The 24,043-nt window shown below is 42.0% G+C and overlaps 1 protein-coding gene and 1 non-coding gene across 4 annotated transcripts in view; both read right to left on the bottom strand.

Annotated features, from left to right (window-relative positions):
- Positions 1-24,043, bottom strand: part of KTI12 (KTI12 chromatin associated homolog) — a 73,005-nt gene that overhangs the window by 1,782 nt on the left and 47,180 nt on the right. For all 3 annotated transcript variants that reach the window (XM_056572931.1, XM_056572930.1, XM_056572932.1), the window contains 5 exons: positions 14,051-14,106; positions 12,040-12,119; positions 9,915-10,074; positions 6,992-7,054; positions 154-222 (listed from right to left, as the gene is read on the bottom strand). In XM_056572931.1, coding sequence (XP_056428906.1) covers positions 154-222; positions 6,992-7,054; positions 9,915-10,074; positions 12,040-12,119; positions 14,051-14,106 — 428 coding nt within the window. The remainder of the gene's footprint in view (positions 1-153; positions 223-6,991; positions 7,055-9,914; positions 10,075-12,039; positions 12,120-14,050; positions 14,107-24,043) is intronic.
- LOC130267968 (U2 spliceosomal RNA) lies at positions 5,225-5,414 on the bottom strand. The gene has a single exon (XR_008843352.1). It is a non-coding gene; the product is annotated as a U2 spliceosomal RNA (small nuclear RNA).

Here is a 24,043-nt window from a genome sequence, read left to right as displayed (position 1 = left end):
TTCTGTTATGAACATCCCACCAACTACTTATGTTTTACTGTAAGTTGTAAAATGAGAAATGTCTGTCTGGAATGTAACCATTTGTGGTAAAATATGTGTTTTTCTCCTTAGCTTAAAAACCTGTGTGAACCTTGCCAGTTTTTGAAAGGATATTTTCTCGGTGGCTCCTGGTACCATAATGATATCTCCTGGTACACTGGTTTTCTGGGCACTTAAAATAGCCTGTAAAATACACATAAAAATTTTATAGTTTTATTTTGTATCTGAAAAAAAAAAAAATATTGTAATCTACTGTAAAATACCATAAAACTATGCCTATTGCATTAAATAAAAATTTCTATATGGTTTCCTTTTTAACTCTGTAAATAACCCCTCAGGGACATGGCCTAGTTTGGGCTGTAAGGACAAAGGGATTTTTTTAAATCTCTGCATTCTGAAAGTTATAACTTTATTTGACCATCGATTTAGCTTTACAATTTTTTTTTTTTGCAGAATAAGCTATATTTTTATTGCCACAATTTTGGGGTACAGTGCTTGAATAACTTATTCCATTGTATTTCTTGGAGGTTATTACAGTAATATTCTCTCAAAAAGTAACCTTATATTAAATCTATTTCTACAATTATAGTAAAACTGGAAACTATGACATAAATTAAACAAAAACAAAAGTGTGATAAAATCCCATAGTTTTGTTGATGTAATAAAATACATACACACTGTAAAAAGGTATGAAAAAGAGAATCAAATCTCTCCCATGTAAGATCTAGTATGGGCATACGGGTGCACAATGAAAGTAATAATCCAATAGTCAATACGAAATATGCCATAAAAACCTCAAGGATAGTGGCATAACAGTTATTCCAACCAAACTAGAAGAAAATCCATATGGAATGGTAAAATAGGAGACTAAAATTAGATTACCAGTAACTAAATTAATTTCAGAAGTAACATCTGTATGTTTCAAATTTATCAATCAGACAAAAATCATCCGATTTGCCCATAGCAACCAGTAATTTCTGGGCAAGGCATTATGGACACACCAAGATGGCATGTAGAAGCTGGTACACTCCTATACAGTCATGGCAGTAAATGTTGGTACCCCTGAAATTTTTCAAGAAAATGAAGTATTTCTCACAGAAAAGGATTGCAGTAACACATGTTTTGCTATACACATTTATTCCCTTTGTGTGTATTGGAACTAAACAAAAAAGGGAGGAAAAAAAAAAAGCAAATTGGACATAATGTCACATGAAACTCCAAAAATGGGCTGGACAAAATTATTAGCACCCTTTCAAAATTATGGATAAATAAGATTGTTTCAAGCATGTGATGCTCCTTTAAACTCACCTGGGGCAAGTAACAGGTGTTGGCAATATAAAAATCACACCTGAAAGCAGATAAAAAAGGAGAGAAGTTCACTTAGTCTTTGCATTGTGTGTTTGTGTGTGTGCCACACTAAGCATGAACAATAGTAGGAGGAGAAGAAAACTGTCTGAGGACTTGAGAACCAAAATTGTGGAAAAATATCAATAATCTCAAGGTTACAAGTCCATCTCCACAGTGCGAAACATTATCAAGAAATTTGCAACCCATGGCACTGTAGCTAATCTCCCTGGGCGTGGACGGAAGAGAATAATTGATGAAAGGTGTCAACGCAGGATAGTCCGAATGGTGGATAAGCAGCCCCAAACAAGTTCCATAGATATTCAAGCTGTCCTGCAGGCTCAGAGAGCATCAGTGTCAACGCAAAATATCTGTCGACATTTAAATGAAACGCTATGGCAGGAGAACCAGGAGGACCCCACTACTGACACAGAGACATAAAAAAGCAAGACTACATTTTGCCAAAATTATCTTGAATAAGCCAAAATCCTTCAGGGAAAATGTCTTGTGGACAGATGAGACCAAGATAGAGCTTTTTGGTAAAACACATAATTCTACTGTTCACCGTAAACGGAATGAGGCCTACAAAGAAAAGAACACAGTACCTACAGTGAAATATGGTGGAGGTCAATGATTTTTTGGGGTAGTTTTGCTGCCTCTGGCACTGGGTGCCTTAAATGTGTGCAAGGCATCATGAAATCTGAAGACTACCAACGGATTTTGGGTCGCACTGTACAGCCCAGTGTCAGAAAGCTGGGTTTGCAGCCGAGATTGGGTCTTCCAGCAGGACAATGATCCCAAACATACGTCAAAAAGCACCCAGAAATGGATGGCAACAAAGCACTGGAGAGTTCTAAAGTGGCCAGCAATGAGTCCAGATCTAAATCCCATTGAACACCTGTGGAGAGATCTTAAAATTGCTGTTGGCAAAAGGCACCCTTCCAATATGAGAGACCTGGAGCAGTTTGCAAAGGAAGAGTGGTCCAACATTCCGGCTGAGAGGTGTAAGAAGCTTATTGATGGTTATAGGAAGCAACTGATTTCAGTTATTTTTTCCAAAGGGTGTGCAACCAAATATTAAGTTAAGGGTGCCAATAACTTTGTCCAGACCATTTTTGGAGTTTGGTGTGACATTATGTCCAATTTGTTTTTTTCCCTCCCTTTGTTGGTTTAGTTCCTATACACACAAAGGGAATAAACGTGTTTAGCAAAACATGTGTTACTGCAATCCTATTCTGTGAAAAATACTTAATTTTCTTGAAAAATGCCAACATTTACGGCCATGACGGTACCTGGTGCTGGGAGTCGATCTGACACAATGCTGCTAAACCAATCACTGGTTGAGACGGGACACCACTGTGGCTAGTGATTGGTTGAGCAGCACTTTGACACACTGACCCCAGCCCCGGTCTCAGCTGAGCTCTTCTTCCTGGTGCTGGGGGTCAATTGGTCACAGTGTCACTGAGCCAATCGCTAGCTGGAGATTTTTTTTTTTTTTTTTTTTTTGTACTCACCGTAAAATCTTGTTCTTGTAGCCTTCATTGGGGAACACAGAGACCATTGGTATTATGCTGCTGTCCACTAGGAGGCTGACACTAGGCAAAAAAAGAAGTTGGCTCCTCCCAGCAGGCATAGACTAATCATGCACAGAGCTAATCAGTTGTGTCACAAAGCACAAGGAGAAGCCAAACAACAAAGGAGATATGTCCGAAGGACATCAAAAGTAACAACAGGCAACAAACAACCTGACCAGGAACCAGAAATGGGTGGGTGCTGTGTTCCCCTATGAAGGCTACGAGAAAGATTTTACAGTGAGTACAAAAAAAAATCTATTTTTCTCGTCGCCTTATTGGGGAACACCAAGACCATGGGATTTCCCCAAGCAGTCCCTGGGGTGGGAAAAACAACCGCCAGAGAAGGAAAGAGCAGTCCAGAGGCTGAACTATACCCATACGCACAGGACGTAGAAGAGGCCCAGAGGAAGCCGGAAACCAACCACCTGGAAGCCCCTACAAAACATGAGTGGAGAGCTTGGACCCGTAAAGGAAGGAACCAAGCAAGGACGGAGTCCAACCTCTAACCAAATGCGACAAGAAACAGTCACCTCGGAGGCCTGCCGGCCAGACACCTCCTTGGCTGGAGAGCGAACATTACCTCTGAAGAAAAGACATAACATGCAGGACCACCGAGGCCGGGCCCAAACGTGGAAGAGAGAACGAAAAGAACTCCAATTCAAGGGTTCCACAAAGCAAACGAACATGACAAGAAACCTCCAGCTGCCAGAAGAGAAGGGTGCCGGACAGGCCCGAATGGAGAACCCCGCCAGAAGGCTAGCCGCAACCACAGGACTGAAGCTGAGGAGAGAATGATAAGAATAGGCAGCTGAACACGCCCAGCAGAGGGCAAGAATTTAGAAGGTGGAACTAGAAGCCGCCGGAAAAGGAGATGAAAGAGAAACAAGATCCACATCCAGGCCCGAACGCAGAGCAATCCGGCCCAGAGGACGACTAAAGCATGGGGCACATTGCCAACCAATCGGACCAAGAGGCCCGGACACCAAACCACAGTCCCAGGCCACGCTGCCAAGCAACCAGGTGTAAGAGAACTCAAGGAGCACACAGTTTCACCTGGAAGGGCAAGGAAAATTTAGGGTGATGGGAGAACAACGCCCATCTAGGTACGAAATTGCCAGACAGAGGTAACCAGGAGGACAGAAGGGCCCTCGGCCACAAGGTCCGTACGGCCCCGGAGGGAGACAATGGGATATAAACAGGCCGGTGAGGAGGCTAGAACTGTCTGGAAACCCTGGAGCAGCCATCATGAGAAAGAGAGGTTCCCAGATCCGGGAATAAGTTGAGGGACCGTGGGGTCCCACACCAGAGGCGGCTAAGCAAACAAAAGTCTGAATGAAACACCCCACATGAAGAGCCCCTAGGCCAAAAAAAGCATAGGGAAACCACCCCAAAGACCAAGATGAGCAACCGCCACTTGGAAAATAGCACAATGCAAAGAAGTCCTGCACAAGCAGAACATCAAGGGAGAGGGTGCTGAACCAGTCCGGGACCACCACGAAATAAGTGGCATACCCTATGAGGGAGCAGCGGGCAAAGCAACAGGCAAGGCTAGCACAGAGATTACTGCGCTGCCCAAGCACCCTCAGATAAAAGTGACGAGAGGCTAGACAAGGTCAAACAAGCATTGGATACCAGTGGTCAGAACAAACTGGAGACACAGCCCAGAAGGCAAGGCACCGAACGGGAGACAGAAGGGACCCAGCTCCGGTCTCAGTTCAGCCGAAGCAGAAAGGCGCATGAACAGAAGACCTGATCTGGATGCAGGAGGTTGCCCACCAAGACTGTTGTCGAGGCACGGAACAACTGCCACACACCCCTAAAGAGGAAGGACATGCCACATCGAGACTGATGCCGAACCTCAGGGAGCCAAGAGCAGCCCAAAAAGAAGAGCCACGAAGTGTCTTGAGACACTCCAAGCAAGGAACTGCAGCCGCGGATGCGGCAGGTGTCACGTATTCCCTAGGAGTTATAGAGGGTCCACTGTACGTCGGCAAACTCCCCAAGGAATGATAAGGGTAGCATGGCGAGCCAAGCTGATGACTATCCCCAAGTCTGGACCAGTCAAAATACCATACCACAGTAAAATGACCAATAAAGGTCACCACGGACAATGCGCAAGGACCCCGAAACCATCGCTCAGAAAACGGGCTAGACAGTACATGGCTGCAGACTGCACTTATGTAGGCAATAATGGTACAGTGCGAAGGTTAAGTGCCTCAAACACACGGACCAAGGACCTAATATTTTGACAGATAGTAAAGAGTTGTGGGAGATGCACTGTATCCGAAGATACTGCCATATTGGGTCAATGCATAGGGTGACGGAAGCAAGTTTCGAATCAGCCCCCATTCTCAGAAAACCATTAATATATGGTCACCAGATAGGGGGACGTATCAGATATTAAACTGATAAGAACAGATACTACAGCTGCTCTTAACCGAAAGGCCAGGAAGCGATCAGAATGCCCCCAAGGCAGGGGGCGATGTGAGGCACCAGGCAACCTCAGGCCACAGAACTGAACAGGGGGTCTGAGGGAGATACTCTAAACCACAGAAGTGACAGGAGCAGGGGAAGGGCCATAGAAAAAAATTATGCAACTGTAATAACAATATGTGGCCACTAGAGGGGGCCTAACACAGGGGAACAAACAGTGCTGCACAACATTCAGCCACTGGAGGGCACAGAGTGCCCAAGAGAAGTTTTGGTGCTGCCACAGGCAGCCTATAGTAAGTAGAAGCCCGAGGTTTGAATGTATGAAACGCGGCCAGGCACTAAGCCTGACCGCAATACAGGCACAGGGGGAGGGGGGACACACTTAGGAACGAGACCAGAGTGTTAAGACACCAGGCAGCCAGCTAGCCAACCGTTATTGCGGCATCCACGTGGGGGAGCGGAGCTGGGGGAAAAATGTGAGTGGCCGGATGAGGGGGCGGACTGACCCCTACAGGTATGGTGCTGGGGCCATGAGGGTTCTTGCCCAGAGCAGCCACCAGCAATGGCTGAAAAGCTGGGCACAGAGTATAGAACTCCTAGAAGGTAGTTAAGGGAGGTAGAGGAGGAAGGGAGGGGGGAATGTAGTACATACTCCCCCGCAGACCTCATCTTCCTATACCTACCCTGAAGTCTTCGGCCAGCTAAAAACCATGCTGCATCACGCCAAGCTGCCATAGTGAGGCGGGCAGGGGCAAGTGGTGACCCGGACCCAGGGTACACCGCAAGACGCTGGCTGTTGGTGAAAAGGAGTTAAGAGCCCATGCTCCTGTCGCCCAACCTAGAAAAATAACAAAGGGAAAAAAACTTAACATCCCTAGCTAGAAAATAATACAACAGAAAAGACCAGGTCTGGAGAGAACTCCAGACTTGTGTCTGCCTTCTGCTGACATTAAGCTAAAACTGATTAGCTCTGTGCCTGTGGGCGGGTATATCCTGCTGGGAGGAGGAGACTTCTTTTTTTGCCTAGTGTCAGCCTCCTAGTGGACAGTAGCATAATACCTATGGTCTCTGTCTTCCCCAATAAGGCGACCGACAAAGATAGAAAAAAAAAGATACCTAAAATCCATGTAGAAACTGAAGCCATTTTCTACCTGTTTTAAAATGACATGACATAAAAACTAGCATGAACCTAGTCTTGAGCCAAGTATGGGAGGTTGGAGCAATGGCCCATATTTACTATTGCTAACATGCCAAAAACCTTCTTACACAATGCCTTATTTTTATACATTTTCACGGGTTTTAGACAATTATCTGTTGGGTCTAGCAAATGGGGTGTAGTGTTGGCAAAAGGGTTGTGGCTTCTGGGGTTAGGTGACTTAAATACACCAATATTTGGGTGCTTGAATCTGGTTTGAAGTAAGCCAACTTATAGTTGCTCTATATTTAAACTAGAATCCAAAGAAAGTTACTGTACTTCAGGAATCTAAACCAAACTGAAAAAGTTAAATATATAATAAATGACCTACACTAGAGAAGAAACAAAAGCTTGTGTTCTCTATCACAAGTACAAACAGTTACATTCAGTAGTACATTGCACTCACAGTCACAACCTCCTGAGTCACCTTGTCCAACTCATGCAGAAAATTTGTTGAGGACAAAGGTTGCTGTAAGAAAGAAAAAAAAACAACAACACATCGTTATAATAGGCAATTTTGATTATGTATTGCAACGGGAAACAAATACAAATTACACCCTAAAAATAGGCCAGACATAATCTAGAAGGCCTGGTACCTCCAGCTTAAAGGGGTACTCTGGTGGAAAACTTTTTTTTTAAATCAACTGGTGCCAGAAAGTTAAACAGATTTGTAAATCACTTCTTTTAAAAAATCTTAAGCCTTCCAGTACTTAATAGCGGCTGTATACTACAGAGCACATTCTTTTCTTTTTGGATTTCTTTTCTGTCTGTCCATAGTGCTCTCTGCTGACACTTCTGTCCGTGTCAGGAACTGTCCACAGCAGGAGAAAATCCCCATAGCAAACATATGCTGCTCTGGACAGTTCCTAAAATGGACAGAGGTGTCAGCAGAGAGCACTGTGGACAGACAGAAAATAAATTAATTTCCTCTGTAGTATACAGCAGTTACTAACTACTGGAAGAATTAAGATGTTTTAATAGAAGTAATTTACAAATCTGTTTAACTTTTTGGCACCAGTTGATAAAAAATAATAATAATAATAATAAAGTTTTCCACCAGAGTAGCCCTTTAATATACAATGCCTACTGACTTATCACATTCTATGGGTGTAAAAGGGGTAGGAGTTATTCTTGCAGAGACAACATGGCTAGAGTGTGGAGCTTCAAAGGACATTAGCACTCCACTGGGCATTATGGGAAGAGGGAATATGCAAAGCAGCTCAATCACCCCACCTTTTAAGGTAGCATTCCCTAAACATCAGTTTTTCACTCCAGTTAGAGTTTTAGAAACAGAATGGGATTTAATGCCAAGCCTGAAGGAAAGTACCCATCTGCAGACAGTGCTGTTTTGGGATTGTTGCCCCTTGTCAGTACAGAGCAGGGTGTTCTGGTTTAGCTTGTGAATGGCCTGGAATCTAGCACAGCCCATGTACAGGGTGGGCCATTTATATGAATGCACCTTAATAAAATGGAAATGGTTGGTGATATTAACTTCCTGTTTGTGGCACATTAGTATATGTAAGGGGGGAAACTTTTCAAGATGGGTAGTGACCATGGCGGCCATTTTGAATCCAACTTTAGTTTTTTCAATAGGAAGAGGGTCATGTAACATCTAACTTATTGGGAATTTCACAAGAAAAACAATGATGTGCTTGGTTTTAATGTAACTTTATTCTTTCATGAGTTATTTACAAGTTTCCGACCACTTATAAAATGTGTTCAATGTGCTGCCCATTGTGTTGGATTGTCAATGCAACCCTCTTCTCCCACTCTTCACACACTGATAGCAACACCGCAGGAGAAATGCTAGCACAGGCTTCCAGTATCCGTAGTTTCAGGTGCTGCACATCTCGTATCTTCACAGCATAGACAATTGCCTTCAGATGACCCCAAAGATAAAAGTCTAAGGGGGTCAGATCGGGAGACCTTGGGGGCCATTCAACTGGCCCACGACGACCAATCCACTTTCCAGGAAACTGTTCATCTAGGAATGCTCGGACCTGACACCCATGATGTGGTGGTGCACGATCTTGCTGGAAAAACTCAGGGAACGTGCCAGCTTCAGTGCATAAAGAAGGAAACACATCATCATGTAGGCCACTGGATATGCGAAATTGCTACATGATGATGTGTTTCCCTCTTTATGCACTGAAGCTGGCACGTTCCCTGAGTTTTTCCAGCAAGATGGTGCATCACCACATTATGGGTGTCCGAGCATTCCTAAATGAACAGTTTCCTGGAAAGTGGATTGGTCGTTGTGGGCCAGTTGAATGGCCCCAATGGTCTCCTGATCTGACCCCCTTAGACTTATCTTTGGGGTCATCTGAAGGCAATTGTCTATGCTGTGAAGATACGAGATGTGCAGCACCTGAAACTACAGATACTGGAAGCCTGTGCTAGCATTTCTCCTGCGGTGTTGCTATCAGTGTGTGAAGAGTGGGAGAAGAGGGTTGCATTGACAATCCAACACATTTTATAAGTGGTCAGAAACTTGTAAATAACTCATGAAAGAATAAAGTTACGTGAAAACCAAGCACATCATTGTTTTTCTTGTGAAATTCCCAATAAGTTTGATGTGTCACATGACCCTCTTCCTATTGAAAAAACAAAAGTTGGATTCAAAATGGCTGACTTCAAAATGGCCGCCATGGTCACCACCCATCTTGAAAAGTTTCCCTCCATATACTAATGTGCCAAAAACAGGAAGTTAATATCACCAACCATTCCCATTTTATTAAGGTGTATCCATATAAATGGCCCACCCTGTCTTAGCTCTTCTCCCTGGTGGTGATACAGACATAGATGCTTCCTGTGTGTCTAATCTCTCTCCCTCCAAATTCTATGTTCCATCTCTACCCCGAGGCTGCCTGTGTAATATCCTCTTCTTCTGAAGACGCAGGGTGCTATGCCCCCTCTCTAAAACAGCTTGGCTTAATCTACCCTCCTTGTTGGTATCTTTAAAACTGTACTATCCTGAGAGAAGCCCTGAGCAGAGAGCAGCCAGGAGCAGTGTGTTATAGGATCCATGTCAAAAGCAGCAGCACAGCCAGTTGTAAGAAGGTGTTTTACAGAGCCTAGAGGAAATGTTTAGGATTTAGAAAGTTACTTACAACTACTTTGTAGTTTTGAGAGCAAAGAGCAACAAAAAATAAAAGTATAATTTTAAAAAAGGCATCCATAGCTCTTTAGCAGGTTTACTAGATTTTTATGACAGGACAGAATAAGCAGTAAGATTTGTTACTTAGTAGCTGAATGATCAAGGTGCGATTTGGCGACTTTTACACCTTACATGGAAAAAAAAAAAAGATAAGAAAATGTGAATTACACACTGTTTGTGTAGACTGGTTGGGTGGAGGTGCTTTCCTGTGAAAAATTGCATTACTGATTTGTTCCAGTGGCAGCACATCCTCCATATGCACAGTAAAGAGGGGGCTGTCCCAGCGATTTCGAGAATCTGGAGCCTCAAACCTCTGCACCAAAGCATCAAATCTGTCAAAGGATAGATAGTTTAATATGATGAAGCTGTGTTTGTGTGGCACTCATGATTGAGAGCTTCACAACATAATTCAGAGCACCGACAGGATTCCAAACTTAGAAAAAAATAAATACCCAAACAAAGTCACAGAATATGCTGAGGCTTTAAAGGGGTATTACGGCTTAATACATCTTATCCTCCATTCATGTCATGTCACGTATGGGCCTCAGAGGCAGTGCCCGGCACAGAATTCTGGGGGCCGCACCAAAATCGCGGGGTTCCCAGCAGCAGGACCCCTGCGATCATACATCTTATCCCCTATCCTTTGGATAGGGTATAAGATGTATAAAGCCGGAATACCACATTTAAACGTATGAATGTCAGAACATATAATGCTAAGACAAATAATTGTACAAATTAAATTAAACAAACAAGTTTGTAAAATAATTACCAGTTTTACTAGATCATATATATGCAAGAATATCCCAAGGACAAGCATGCAGACCCAAATAAATTGCTCTGCAGGAAATTAAGCTGGTGCCTAATACAACAGCCTCAAAGAGCACACAAAATCAATTCTTGTCCAATTCTAGGATATAATACATTTAATGAGTTTTTCTGTCATTATTTGGGACTTATTGGAAGGGCAGTCCCATAGGGTGAACTTAATGACATTCCACTTCAATCAGAAATACAAATCAATCCCACATTACGAGGACACAGCTTTGGCTCCTTGCACAAAACGTCTCTTTAGGTATTTCGAGACATCGTTTGGGCACAAAGTTAAGTATTAAAAATAATGGGCTTCATGCCAACCTGAAATCTATATGCAGAATAAAAACAAGCAGAGTAATAATTTAAAACCCCTTTGACTTTATTACTCTGAACATAAAGTGGTTGATTTTTTTTTCAGTCTTTTTATCCTCTGTGCTGTCTGTAGCAGTTACCATAATTGTATTAAATATTAACAAGAAGGAAAATCATATAATTGTTTTTCAGGACAAGTTACTTTAAATTGAAAATGACTTTATAATTCAGGATGCTTCAAACTAATCCCTAAACATCTGAAAATCCTTCATTCTCATCTGCAATTCAAAGAGTTCCATGTTAAAATAAAAGACGTACAAGTATTCCAGCAAGCGTTGATGGCGGCTTTGAACTAACCAATTCAGAAATCTGTACAACCCCCTAGAGAGAGGCTTATGGTACCAGGCATTTAAAGCCTACTTCTAATGAATTATTCTCTTTTTGCCTTCAAGGCCAAATTATTATTTTTTTTTTCTATCAGTCTTGAAAAACAAATAGAGAAAGCAGCCCAATCTAGACATTGGAATAGGGTTAGCTATGAGGCTATTTTACTATTTGCAGGCAAAATATGTGTAGTAAATAGACTGTCTCCTCACTGTAGGCAAAGATAATGGTCTTTTTATAGGGGTAAGTTCACATTGAGTAATGTGAACGGAATCTCCGCTCTGAGAATTAAGTGAGTGGAGATTCCACCTGGCGGAGGCCGAAATACGGCAGTGGGACCGTGTGGCACTGCGCCGTCACCACTGACTGCTATGCAGTGCTCGCTGACTTCTGCAGAAAGAACAAACATGTTCTTTCTTCGCTCTGATCAATTTCAGTGGCAGAATTGTCCACTGCTGAAATTCCACAGTGTGAATGGGTCCGCGGAAGACCTATTCACCCCAATGTTAGGAGTTCACAGAGCGGAATTCCGACATGCAATTCAGCACGCGGAAGTCCGTGCTAATTACTCAGCCCTAAGCAGGAAAGTTTCTAAAAGGGTATTTTCATAGTACTTACATAGCTATCGCCTATCCACAGAATAGGGCATAGCTAGCAGATTGGTGTGGATCTGACTGCTGTAACCCATGTTGTTCCAAAGAATGCAAGAAAACTACATCTTTGCTGTAGAGCAGCAATCTTTTGTTATACATTTCTCAGTTGTCAACATCTAGGTTTCTATCACTTACACTGCTTGTGTATACTGGTTATCCTGATGCCTGTCTTGGTTCCAGCTGGAGCTGATGTCTGTAGATGTGAGACAATAAATCTGCAATAACATAAGAGTATTTGTATCCTATTATTTCATCGTAACTTTTTATGATGCTCCAGGATTAAAGGAGAAGTATGGCGCTCCGGCTCTCCTTGCGAATTAGGATCATACCTCCATTTATCTCTATGGGAGAGCCAACCCCCTCCCCCCTCAGTGTGGATAGAGGATATATTTTCCTATGCAGGACTTCTCCTTTAAGTCCCTAAAATACACAGAAAGTGTATGAGACCGATCCAATTAGGACTGGCGATTATGCAAGGACAAGGTGACATTGCAGGACACTGGTGAAGCTACAGGTGATAATAGGAATGTCCATTAAACTCACACTGCAAAACCACAAGATTAACATGGCCAATCGTTTCACACATCAACAGGTACAGATTTAAAAAAGTTTCAGTTTTAAACACTTCTTATTTCAGTTGCTTAAGATTTTAAAGTGTACCTTTTTAGACTAGTTTGGGTCTCTGCAGCACATTATTTGTGTCTTTACAAAAAGACACAGACCCCAGGAGTGTCTGCAGGAGATGTGAGGGCATTCCATGTGCTTGCTCACAGAAACGTCCCCTGCCTGGAGAGGAATGCAGGAGATGTGAACAGCACAACTGAGTTATCTGGCCAGAACTAGAGTCAATACAAATAAAAATGACACGAACATGATCCTAATTACAGTGAGAGTAACATCCTTGGGTTTCCCCCCTCCCCCTTGGTGACAGGTGCGCTTTAAACTTAGTATGCAAGGAAGGGGTTAATTTGTGCATACAAAACTTTTGTTTTGTTATTTTAAAAATGTTAGTACCCCTAAAGGCAGGCATAGGCAACCTTCAGCACTGTAGAGGTTTTGGACTACATTTTCCATGATGCTTTGGCAGCATTTTGGCTGTAAGAGGATCATGGAAGATGTAGTACAAAAACATCTGCAGTGCCCAAGGTTGTCTATGCCTGCCTTAGGGGACTTTTATGAGCCATCATTAGAGGACTCATACGGATAGATGCAGGACATATATCCTGCATTTATCAATCACATCTGCACTCTATTGGTTGAGCCTGCCTGTGACAGGTTCTATCAATAGAAGAGCCAAAACAGCAACAGAAGGCCATAAAAACGACCCTACCCCTTAATTAGCAAAATTAGGTTTTGTTTTCAATTTTTCCTCACAAATGTTTGTGTTTTGCAGTATATTTAATGGAAAAAGAGTGTCATTACAAAAGTACACTTAGTCCTAGGTAAGAAAAAAAGCCCTCATGGAATTTTATGCGTAAAAATCAAAGAGTTGTTCTCAACTTAATATGTTAAAGGAAGAAACTAAAGTGCAAAAAAAATTAAAACTTGCCCGCTCCTTGGAGGGGGTTATGAAATGACTGCCAACAAAGACAGTTTTCATAAATTTGCTCCATGATGTCTGGCTGCACTACATCTAATAAACATCTATAGAAACCAGAAAAAAGAAACTATTAGAACATCTACAGCTAAGGGAAAGTTCACATAATAAAATTTTTCCAACAGGGAAATAAAAACAAAAAACAAACAGTCATAGAATCCACAGCAAAAAAAAAAAAAAAAAAAAAAAATAAAGTGTGGCATACCCTTGGATTTCTGCTATGGATTTTTACCACCAATTCAGCCAAGTCCAGGCTTCCACATTCAGGGTCTATTCACACGTACAGTATTCTTTGCAGATTTGATGCGCAGGATTTCAAACTGTGTTCAGTCAGTTTACATAGAAATGTGCAGCAGAAAATCCTACGCATCAAATCTGCGCAGAATACTGTACGTGTGAGTAGACCATAAATGTACTTTCTCCATTACAGGATCATATACATTGCATTATCAACTATTACATACACCCAATAAAAATGTGATTCAATATAACACAAACTAATAACTGATTCATAAAATACATTCAGAAACAGGAAAAAGTATGTCATACCAGGCAGTGTGGGGTCTGTGCATGTTTAATAAGACAAAACAGCTCGTATCTATAACCTGGAAAAGAAAGAGAGGAAAATAGTTGCTTGCTTTGTTGTCCTATTTTACAATAACAAAATTAACTAAGATCATTATTATTCCTTATACTCCGCCCCAAGACATCTTATCCCCTATCCAAAGGACAGGGAGATAAGAGGTCTGATCCCAGCGGTGGGATCACAGCGATCTTCCTGCTGCACCCGGCGTTCGTTTAGAGCGTTGGGTGCAGTGCCGGAGGCTCGTGACATCACTGCCAGACCCCCTCAAAGCAAGTCTATGGGAGGGGGCGTCACACCCCCTCCCATTGATTTGCATTGAAGGGGTGTGGCCGTGATGTCACAAGCAGGGTGTGGCCGTGATGTCAAGAGCCTCCGCCCTGCATCGCCAGTCATCGGAAGTTCACCCTGTGCACCGGATGTCTGGGGTGCTGCAGCCGAGATTGCGGGGGTCCTCAGCGGTGGCACCCACGCGATCAGACATATTATCCTCTATCCTTTGGATATGGAATAAGATGTCTAGGGGCGGAATACCCCATTAAAGGGATTATGCAACATTAGAAACAGAGCTAATTTCTTAACTGCACCACATTTGTCTAAAGATTGGGTTTGGTTTTGCAGCTCAGTTTAATTGAAATGAATGGAGCCAAATCTACGGACAGGTGTGGTTTTGTTTCTGGAAGAAATTAGCTGTTTTAGATATCCCCTTTATAGAAACCCCAGAAATTACCATCTTAGTCTTTTCTCCTTTGATAGTACTTTGTTATATTGTAATCAAAAATGTAAAAAGGAGTACAAAAAAAATATGGTGTGTGTTCCCTCCTTCTCACAAAACTGAACATGGTTGGAAGACTGGCTGCAGCAGAAGCCTACAGGCATGTTCACACAGCGAAAGTGTGTGGAATGTCCTCCCGGAAAACACATCTAGTGGATACTATGACCGGTCGAAAATGTGCCGTTTCATATACGGCAATGCATTGCTGAACAGAATCCACAGAAAAAAATAGACATGTGTATTCTTTCTGCGGACACCGGAATCGGAATTTCCGCAGCAGAAACATCTGCCATGAAAATTCCACTGTGTGCACAGTGAAGCAGAATCTAATTGAAATCAATGGAACTCTGCTGGAGTGGAATATTCTGCTGTGTGAACATAGCCTCCCTCACTGCTCTGTCTGCAAAGAATACAAGCAATGTTAAGCCACAAACAATAATATATTGCCGAAACACTTTGGGCAATTAATTCATAAAATAAGTTTATGATTCACTTCAAGGTTTAGTGCACCTTTAAATAATTACACTAAAAAGTTAAGTCTGTTGAGCACTGAACTCTGCATCCAATTACAAAAAATGTTTGTTCAAGAGAACAACTTTATTAGTATTTTGTCAATGTGTGAGATAATATAATACAATATATTCCACTTTTAAAGTCGTGTACACTGTGGTTGTCGAGATGGAGGCGTGATTATATTTCCAATTTTGGCCTACTCCGTCCGGAGGCCAGAATTGGATCTCGCTCCCTGTGTTGCTTCAGGAAGTAGAACAGTTTGCCCATCTTTCTAAGTTTAAGATTTATTTTTGTTCAAGTCTGAGGCGTTGAACGCTTCTCTCCCACTTGCAGTCTTCCTTTCCCTTTCGCTGGGACCTGACTCAACTCTACCAGCTTAACTTGCCAAACCAACAAGCCTGGTTACTTATGGCTGCAAGGGCCTGTATTCCTCTCCTATGGAAACAGCCTACAGCTCCATCCTCATCACTCTGGGTGTCCAAAGTGAAAGCAAATGGAAAATATGACTTCCTTCCAGTCTGCACCTCATGATAGGTTCTATCGCACATGGTCTCCTTGGATGCAATTTCAAGATACTGCTGAATATGCAGATATCCTGTGCTCTCAGTCTCCTCCAAGGACACCGGTCTCTTCTATTTCATGCTTACGTACCTTGTTGAGGTGTCGTACTCCATCTGATCTTTGTGCTCTGCCTTGCCCTCCACTCTGTTCCTCTCCCCACCCCTTCTTCCTCCTTTCCCCCTCTACTTTTCCTGCTTATTCCCACTTAGTCTCATTTCATCCAGTTCCTTGTGCAACTTTTTTTTGTTGCGTCTATCTTTCTGTTGTGTCTATTGTCCATATGTGATTTCTCTGCCATTGGCATATAGATAAAACCTTAGGGTCTAGCACCTTCTCTGTTTGATTTGCTTGTATTGTTGCCCTATTGAACAATCGCATTTTTTGTTTGGTCATTTCAATTTCATGTTGCATATTGTGCGTCCTTGTATTGTAACTCATGCATTTCTTGTTCGGCTGATAAAGAAATGTTAAAGAAAGGGTCTCTTTTTTTTGGTTTATTAGTTAGAGAAAAGTCCCTTACATGGTTGGCCACTCAGCTGAAATGAATGACCAGAGGCAGGTTCCTCAGCCCCTAGATCTGATTGTTGTGGGTTGGAGAAGCAGGTACTACATCGATCTGATTCAGACTTTATTATAAGCATTATCTTGGTGAGACAAACACTAACATTTCGATTTTTCACCAATTTACCACCATAGAATTTAATAACGTATTTAGACCCATGTATACGATGTCCTCTGTGAAATTAGAACTTCTAACTTTGTATTTTCCTTCATTTTACTTGTTGGTCAGTCTCATTACGTAGACCAGTAAGGCCTTCTATGGCCGGATGTCAATCCAGTACTAGACACTTAATTACTTTGATTCCCGTAAGCCATTGAAGTAATTTGAGGTTTTTGTGGAACAATCACAGAACCCGCTAGTGGCGGTGTAAATAATAGATGGCTAGAAAATCAAGCTGCAAATTGCGATTAAACAGGACACTGCTTATTTGCCTTTGCCGGCAAACTGTGTTCAATTTGCACTAGTCCTGATGGATCATAGGGCTGGAAATTAGAATCACATTTACAATTTCCTTTGTCTGTTTGGTACACTGTGTAAAAAGTAATTGTTACACTTCCTATACGGTATGTGCTCTCTTTACTGACAGCTGTATATAATTACAAACTATAGCACTTCTATATGTATACATGCAGACATTTTTATTACATATAAGCACGCTTGCTAGAATACTCCCAAAACATCTGAAACGACCCCTAAAAACTTCTATTTTTGGCAGGGCTTGCATAATTCCCAACACTTTTTGTCCAAACAAAGTTGGGGTAGTAGGAAAATGTGCATGTGAGAGTATACCAAGCTGACCTCCACCTGTTTTCTAAAAAGGATAGGTATATTACGATTAAAGGGAACATGTCAAATTATAAATGCACCATAATGTTATAGAACAAATTTTTATATAGCCCGTAGAAAAAATAATGACAAGATAATTTGTCATTTATACATGCAAATCTCTGTTCATTCTTGGTTTAGTCAAGTGGGCGGTCCTGTGTGTGACTGAAAGCTATCTGTAAATCACTGCTCATATAAAGAGAGCCCTGCAAATTGCCATAAATCAATGTCAACTTGTCCCATAAAACTATACAACCTCCTGCTCTGAAACTGCATTTGTAGGGTGACAGATTCCCTTTAAATTAAAAGGCTTCCATCTTAGTACTTTACTGTTTTACAGAAATGTCACTAATCTCGCCCTTATGAATTATTGTTTATGACAGGGCAGCACTTTAATTATTTAGCTCCTTGCTTCAGGCTGCCAGAAAGATCAATGGTCTAATGTGTGATTTATACTGACAAGTCTGTAAATGCTGTATTGTTGTGACCCAATAGCCACTTTATGTAATGTCTTAGATTTATAACTCCTATAGTTAATGGCAACTTCTCACATACCCAGTTCCATAGTAACATGGGTCTGGGAGCTGAGATTTGGGGGTGATATGCATGAGCCCTCACACCGGATAGCTGCTTTAACCATCCTGATGTCAGTACCTGACAAACTTTTATTTACTAGTACATTTAATTTTATTTAAATTTTATTTACTAGTACAGGGTGGGCCATTTATATGGATACACCTTAATAAAATGGGAATGGTTGGTGATATTAACTTCCTGTTTGTGGCACATTAGTATATGTGAGGGGGGGGGAAACTTTTCAAGAAGGGTGGTGACCATGGTGGCCATTTTGAAGTCGGCCACTTTATTGTCAAACTTTTGTTTTTTCAATAGGAAGAGGGTCATGTGACACATCAAACTTATTGAGAATTTCACAAGAAAAACAATGATGTGCTTGGTTTGAACATCACTTTATTCTTTCATGAGTTATTTACAAGTTTCTGACCACTTATAAAATGTGTTCAATGTGCTGCCCATTGTGTTGGATTGTCAATGCAACCCTCTTCTCCCACTCTTCACACACTGATAGCAACATCGCAGAAGAAATGCTAGCACAGGCTTCCAGTATCCGTAGTTTCAGGTGCTGCAGAATGGGCAAAACAAAAATTGGAACAGGACCCTCAGTTTACACAGAAGATTTTGTTCAGGGATGAGGCAAACATTTACGATTGGTGAAGTTAACAAACAAAACCACCGCTATTGGTCTGACACTAACCCACATTGGATAGATCCCTCCAAGACTGTTGGAACACAAAAATTGATGGTATAGTGTGGTATATGGGGTACAAAGATAGTGGGGCCATTCTTTCCATCAATGGAAACCTGAAGGATATGCGAAATTGCTACATGATGATGTGTTTCCCTCTTTATGCACTGAAGCTGGCACGTTCCCTGAGTTTTTCCAGCAAGATGGTGCACCACCACATTACGGGTGTCAGGTCAGAGCATTCCTAGATGAACAGTTTCCTGGAAAGTGGATTGGTCGTCGTGAGCCAGTTGAATGGCCCCCGAGGTCTCCCGATCTGACCCCCTTAGACTTTTATCTTTGGGGTCATCTGAAGGCAATTGTCTATGCTGTGAAGATACGAGATGTGCAGCACCTGAAACTACGGATACTGGAAGCCTGTGCTAGCATTTCTCAGTGTGTGAAGAGTGGGAGAAGAGGGTTGCATTGAGAATCCAACACAATAGGCAGCACATTGAACACATTTTATAAGTGGTCAGAAACTTGTAAATAACTAATGAAAGAATAAAGTTATGTTAAAACCAAGCACATCATTGTTTTTCTTGTGAAATTCCCAATAAGTTTGATGTGTCAAATGACCCTCTCCCTATTGAAACAACAAAAGTTGGATTAAAAATGGACGACTTCAAAATGGCCGCCATGGTCACCACCCATCTTGAAAAGTTTTCCCCCCCCCTCACATATACTAATGTGCCACAAACAGGAAGTTAATATCACCAACCATTCCCATTTTATTAAGGTGTATCCATATAAATGGCCAACCCTGTACAGTCCCTAACTATTTAGTCTGCTAGGTGACATCACGACCCCACTACTAGAGCCCCTTCTGTGTAACTAAAAGGAAGTCCCTGATGAAAAGCAGTACCCACATTAAAGCATACCTGTCGTTAGCAAAAAATCTTTATATAATGTAGATAATACTATTACTGTATATGTATATTTGTAATATTCACTGGTCAAAAATGTGTATATTTTTGGGTGAAAAAAATGCTGTCCCTGCAGCTATTGCCTGTGTGTCTCTGTGAGGAGACCAAAGACAGAAGGTGAGGGCAGACAAGCAGGGCTCTGTACAGGCTCCTGGCTTGCCAATCATCCTGATGTGTAAGCCGGGGGGGGGGAATGTCACAGAGCCTCGGTGCCCAGAGCCCCGCTTGTCCTCGGTGTACAGGGCCCTGCTTGTCCTCGGTGTACAGGGCCCTGATTGTCCTCACTGCACAGAGCCCTGATTGTCCTCACTGCACAAAGCCCTGATTGTCCACCGACAGTTCCTGTATTTGGTCTCCTCAGAGACACACAGGCACTCCACTTTTTCTCTCACACAGTTTGATAAATCTGGGCCATAATGTTATTATCTACATTGTATAAAAAGTTTTTGCTAATGACAGGTTCACTTAATTGATGTAGGTTCCACTGGCCATTAGAGACTGTCTTCTTAGAAGGCTAAAGCAGCCCCTCAGTAAGAGGCCACCATGTAAGCTTTCTCAACTCTTGTGAGCGTAATAGATCCCCCACCCCACCATATTCTAATCCATTACCTTGTGAATGATAAAACAGTTATTCATAAAGAGAGTAAACACATAGTAATTTTGACCTGAAGGTCAGGGTTCAAATCCAATTGGTCTCTCTATTGTGTAGACATGCTTCTATATTGCTACCCCTGGTTGATTTTGGTACTTTTTTCTTCCCTTTAATTTTTTTGAGTTTTTTTTTATTATGGCATTTTTTCCCATACTTAAAGGGATAATGCTGTGGTTAGGGGATAAGTGCCTTACCGTGATCTCCAGCACAGGGCTCAGTCTTTCCCTGTGCATGCATCAGCGTATAAGCACCTGCTTCATGCACTGTTTAAGAGCACTGGGTATCTAGATCTGTCACTTTTAATCCTGAAGTTGAATGATGACACGTGTCTCGGGAACCGCCCAGTTTAGAAGCAAATCCCCATAGCAAACCTCTTCTAAACTGGGCGGTTCCCGAGACACGTGTCATCAGAGAGCACTTAGACAGAAAAGAACAACCTTAACTTCAGAAGGTCATAAGTACTGAAAGGATTAAGATTTTTTAATAGAAGTAATTTACAAATCTGTTTAACTTTCTGGCACCAGTTGATTAAAAAAAAAAAAGTTTTGAAGAGTTGATACACCTTTTGTTTGCTTTTGTTTCTCTCCCACTTTGGCTAGCTAAAATATGTCGTGCTCACTGATTTGAATATATGTAAAGATCAGATTGTTTGCTGCATCAATACAACATATTATCAAACACAAAACGCAGAATTTACGCTTTACTTATAGATTGTGAGTCCTAAAGGGGACAGGTAGTGATGAAAACCTCTGTAAAGCACTGAGAAATATGTTGGTGCTATATAAGTAAATTAATTATTATTGTTATTATTATTATTATCTTGATTTAATTCTGATGGGTGATCCTGAAAATAAAAGTGATTATAGAAAACCTTCTGCTAGAAATACTATTCTACAGGCTAATAATTGTCACCCTAACTATTCTATATCGTCAAGGGTAAATACTTAAAGGGGTTATCCAGGAAAAAACTTTTTATATATATATATATATATATATATATATATATATATATATATATATATATATATATATATAAAAAGTTTTTTCCTGGATAACCCCTTTAAGTATTTACCCTTGACGATATAGAATAGTTAGGGTGACAATTATTAGCCTGTAGAATAGTATTTCTAGCAGAAGGTTTTCTATAATCACTTTTATTTTCAGGATCACCCATCAGAATTAAATCAAGATAATAATAATAATAACAATAATAATTAATTTACTTATATAGCACCAACATATTTCTCAGTGCTTTACAGAGGTTTTCATCACTACCTGTCCCCTTTAGGACTCACAATCTATAAGTAAAGCGTAAATTCTGCGTTTTGTGTTTGATAATATGTTGTATTGATGCAGCAAACAATCTGATCTTTACATATATTCAAATCAGTGAGCACGACATATTTTAGCTAGCCAAAGTGGGAGAGAAACAAAAGCAAACAAAAGGTGTATCAACTCTTCAAAACTTTTTTTTTTTTAATCAACTGGTGCCAGAAAGTTAAACAGATTTGTAAATGAATACTTTCAAACAGTAACCAACCCCTCAAGACCAGTATCAGTTGCCTGATACATAGATGAAAATTAATAATAGTAAATAGCTGGATCGTGCTTCAAATATAGGATACAATTTTATTAAAATGTATAAAATATCAATTGTTGCAACTTGACCTCATGGCACAGGGCCCTTGTGTTGAGGAAAAGAGATATACTTGCTTGAACATACAATTACAATAAGAACAAACACCGATATTTAGCATGAATAGAAAAATATAAAAAATAAAATTGGTGTCACTTTCGATAATCCGGCAACTGATAGTCCAGAAATGTATTAAAGTCCCATAAATGATAAGGGATCCTGATATACGGTATTAAAGAGATGGGTAGGTTAAAGTTATCAGCCTGGTATAAGTCCCACTGTGTCGTCACCTGAGGATAAATAGAGAGGTCCGCAAGTCTCGCGTGGTGAAAGACGCTGGCATGCGTCACCGCGGCGGTCTGCCTGCCACAGACCAGTTTGTATGGAAGCCGCTACCGGGATCTCTCGCTGTCTTGGAGTGCAGACCTCGTAATATCCTGATGGCGAGTGATGTCTCAGGCGCTTGGCAATGGCTGCTTGGATGATACTGCTGGTTTAACCCGAAGTCCGTGCGAGCCAGAGGAAGCGCCCATGTGCGCGAAACTAGTTGCCACCCCCTGCACGCCCCCTGCCTGTGTCCATCTCAGCTCTCTGTGCACGTTTGCATCTGAAGTTAGTGTCTAAATATTTCATGATGTACACGCTGCAATAAAGACACGGTCATCCGACTAAAAGTGGTGAGTGCGTTTTCCATTCCCTCTCCACTGTGCCATATCTGTCTACAATTATCCTCGGGAACGCTGCACCTCCACTCTGAGAACTGTCACATGCATGCTTTATTGGTACACCAAAAACCGTATTGACGCAGCTTACTGCAGTCTCTATATTTGCGGTGCCGGACATACATCTTCTAGTACATTTGGCCTTTTCCAATTCTTCACTATATTTGAGATGGCCCAAACACATTTGTGCAAAGGGTTAAATATCACGATGCAATCAAATTCTCAGACAAAGCTTATACTCTCAGCCCTTTTGGGCCTAAATTTTTTGGTATAGGCTCTTTGGGGGCGATTAATCAAAACCTGTGCAGAGGACAAGTTGCCCAGTTGCCCATAGCAACCAAATCAGATTGCAACAAGGCCCCTGCAAAATGAAAGAAACAATCTGATTGGTTGCTATGGGCAACTTTTCCTCTTCACAGGTTATGATAAATCTCTTTCATAGTCTCAGTCTGTATTAAAATGATTTTATTTAAGTCATATAATTTTAAAGGCAAATGGGTTACCACTGGCTAACCTGCAATATTTTTGGTTTATACACCACATCCCACTATTAGCCTAACATTTAAATAGATCTTCTTTATATTATGACACCACGTATGAATTCATTCTTATGTCAGTGGTTTTCTTCTATGTCTGTGATGATCGGAAATCCCATTCACTCACCTGTGTGATAATAAGGTTTATTGTGTGTGGGGTTTCAAAGCTGCGTCATTTCCTGAGAAATTTAAATTGAATTGTGGCGCATACTTGTGGCTTTTACCCTGTCATGTCTTGAGATGGAATAAAGATTTAGAAGTTTTTATCGCACTGGATTCGGATGCTTTCATTTCTACTAGGGATCGACCGATTATCGGTATGGCCGATAATCCCGATTTTGGGCATTATTGGTATCGGCAATGCCCCGCCCCCCGCACCGCCCCGCGCCCCCCCCCCCCCCGACCCACCGCATCGCACCCCACACCGTAGTGCTGGGCGGTATACCAGTATGAACCGGATACCGTTTTTTTTTCTCCCATGGTATGGATTTTTGCCCATACAGCTATACCGGTCGGGCCCCTCCCCCACCCTCTGAGTCAATAAAAAAAATGAAACTTACCCGTAATGGGGGTGGTCCGGGCCATCCATCCTTCCTGTAGTTTCCGGCGGCATTCCGGGTGGAGGGTGAATCGGTCCGGGCTGTCCTTCTCCGGGGGTCATCTTCTCCACTCCGGGCAGGCTCCGGCCTAGTACGCTGCATAGAAGCCGCTACGCCGTGACGTCAGGTGCGTCGCTGCGCACGGGCGTCTCTCTGCGCATCGGCGTCTATGCTGCGTTACTAGGCCGGAGCCTGCCCGGAGTGGAGAAGATGACCCCCGGAGAAGAAGGACAGCTTGGACCGGTTCACCCTCCACCAGGAATGCTGCCGGACACTACAGGAAAGATGGATGGCCCGGACCACCCTGACAGGTAGGGGGAGAGAAGCGGGTGGTGGCGGCGGCGGCCTA

Source organism: Hyla sarda, chromosome 4 (assembly GCF_029499605.1).
Source record: "Hyla sarda isolate aHylSar1 chromosome 4, aHylSar1.hap1, whole genome shotgun sequence".
NCBI lineage: Eukaryota > Metazoa > Chordata > Amphibia > Anura > Hylidae > Hyla > Hyla sarda.
Note: the sequence above shows the minus strand (reverse complement) of the source record. Positions and strands in the feature narration are given on the sequence as shown.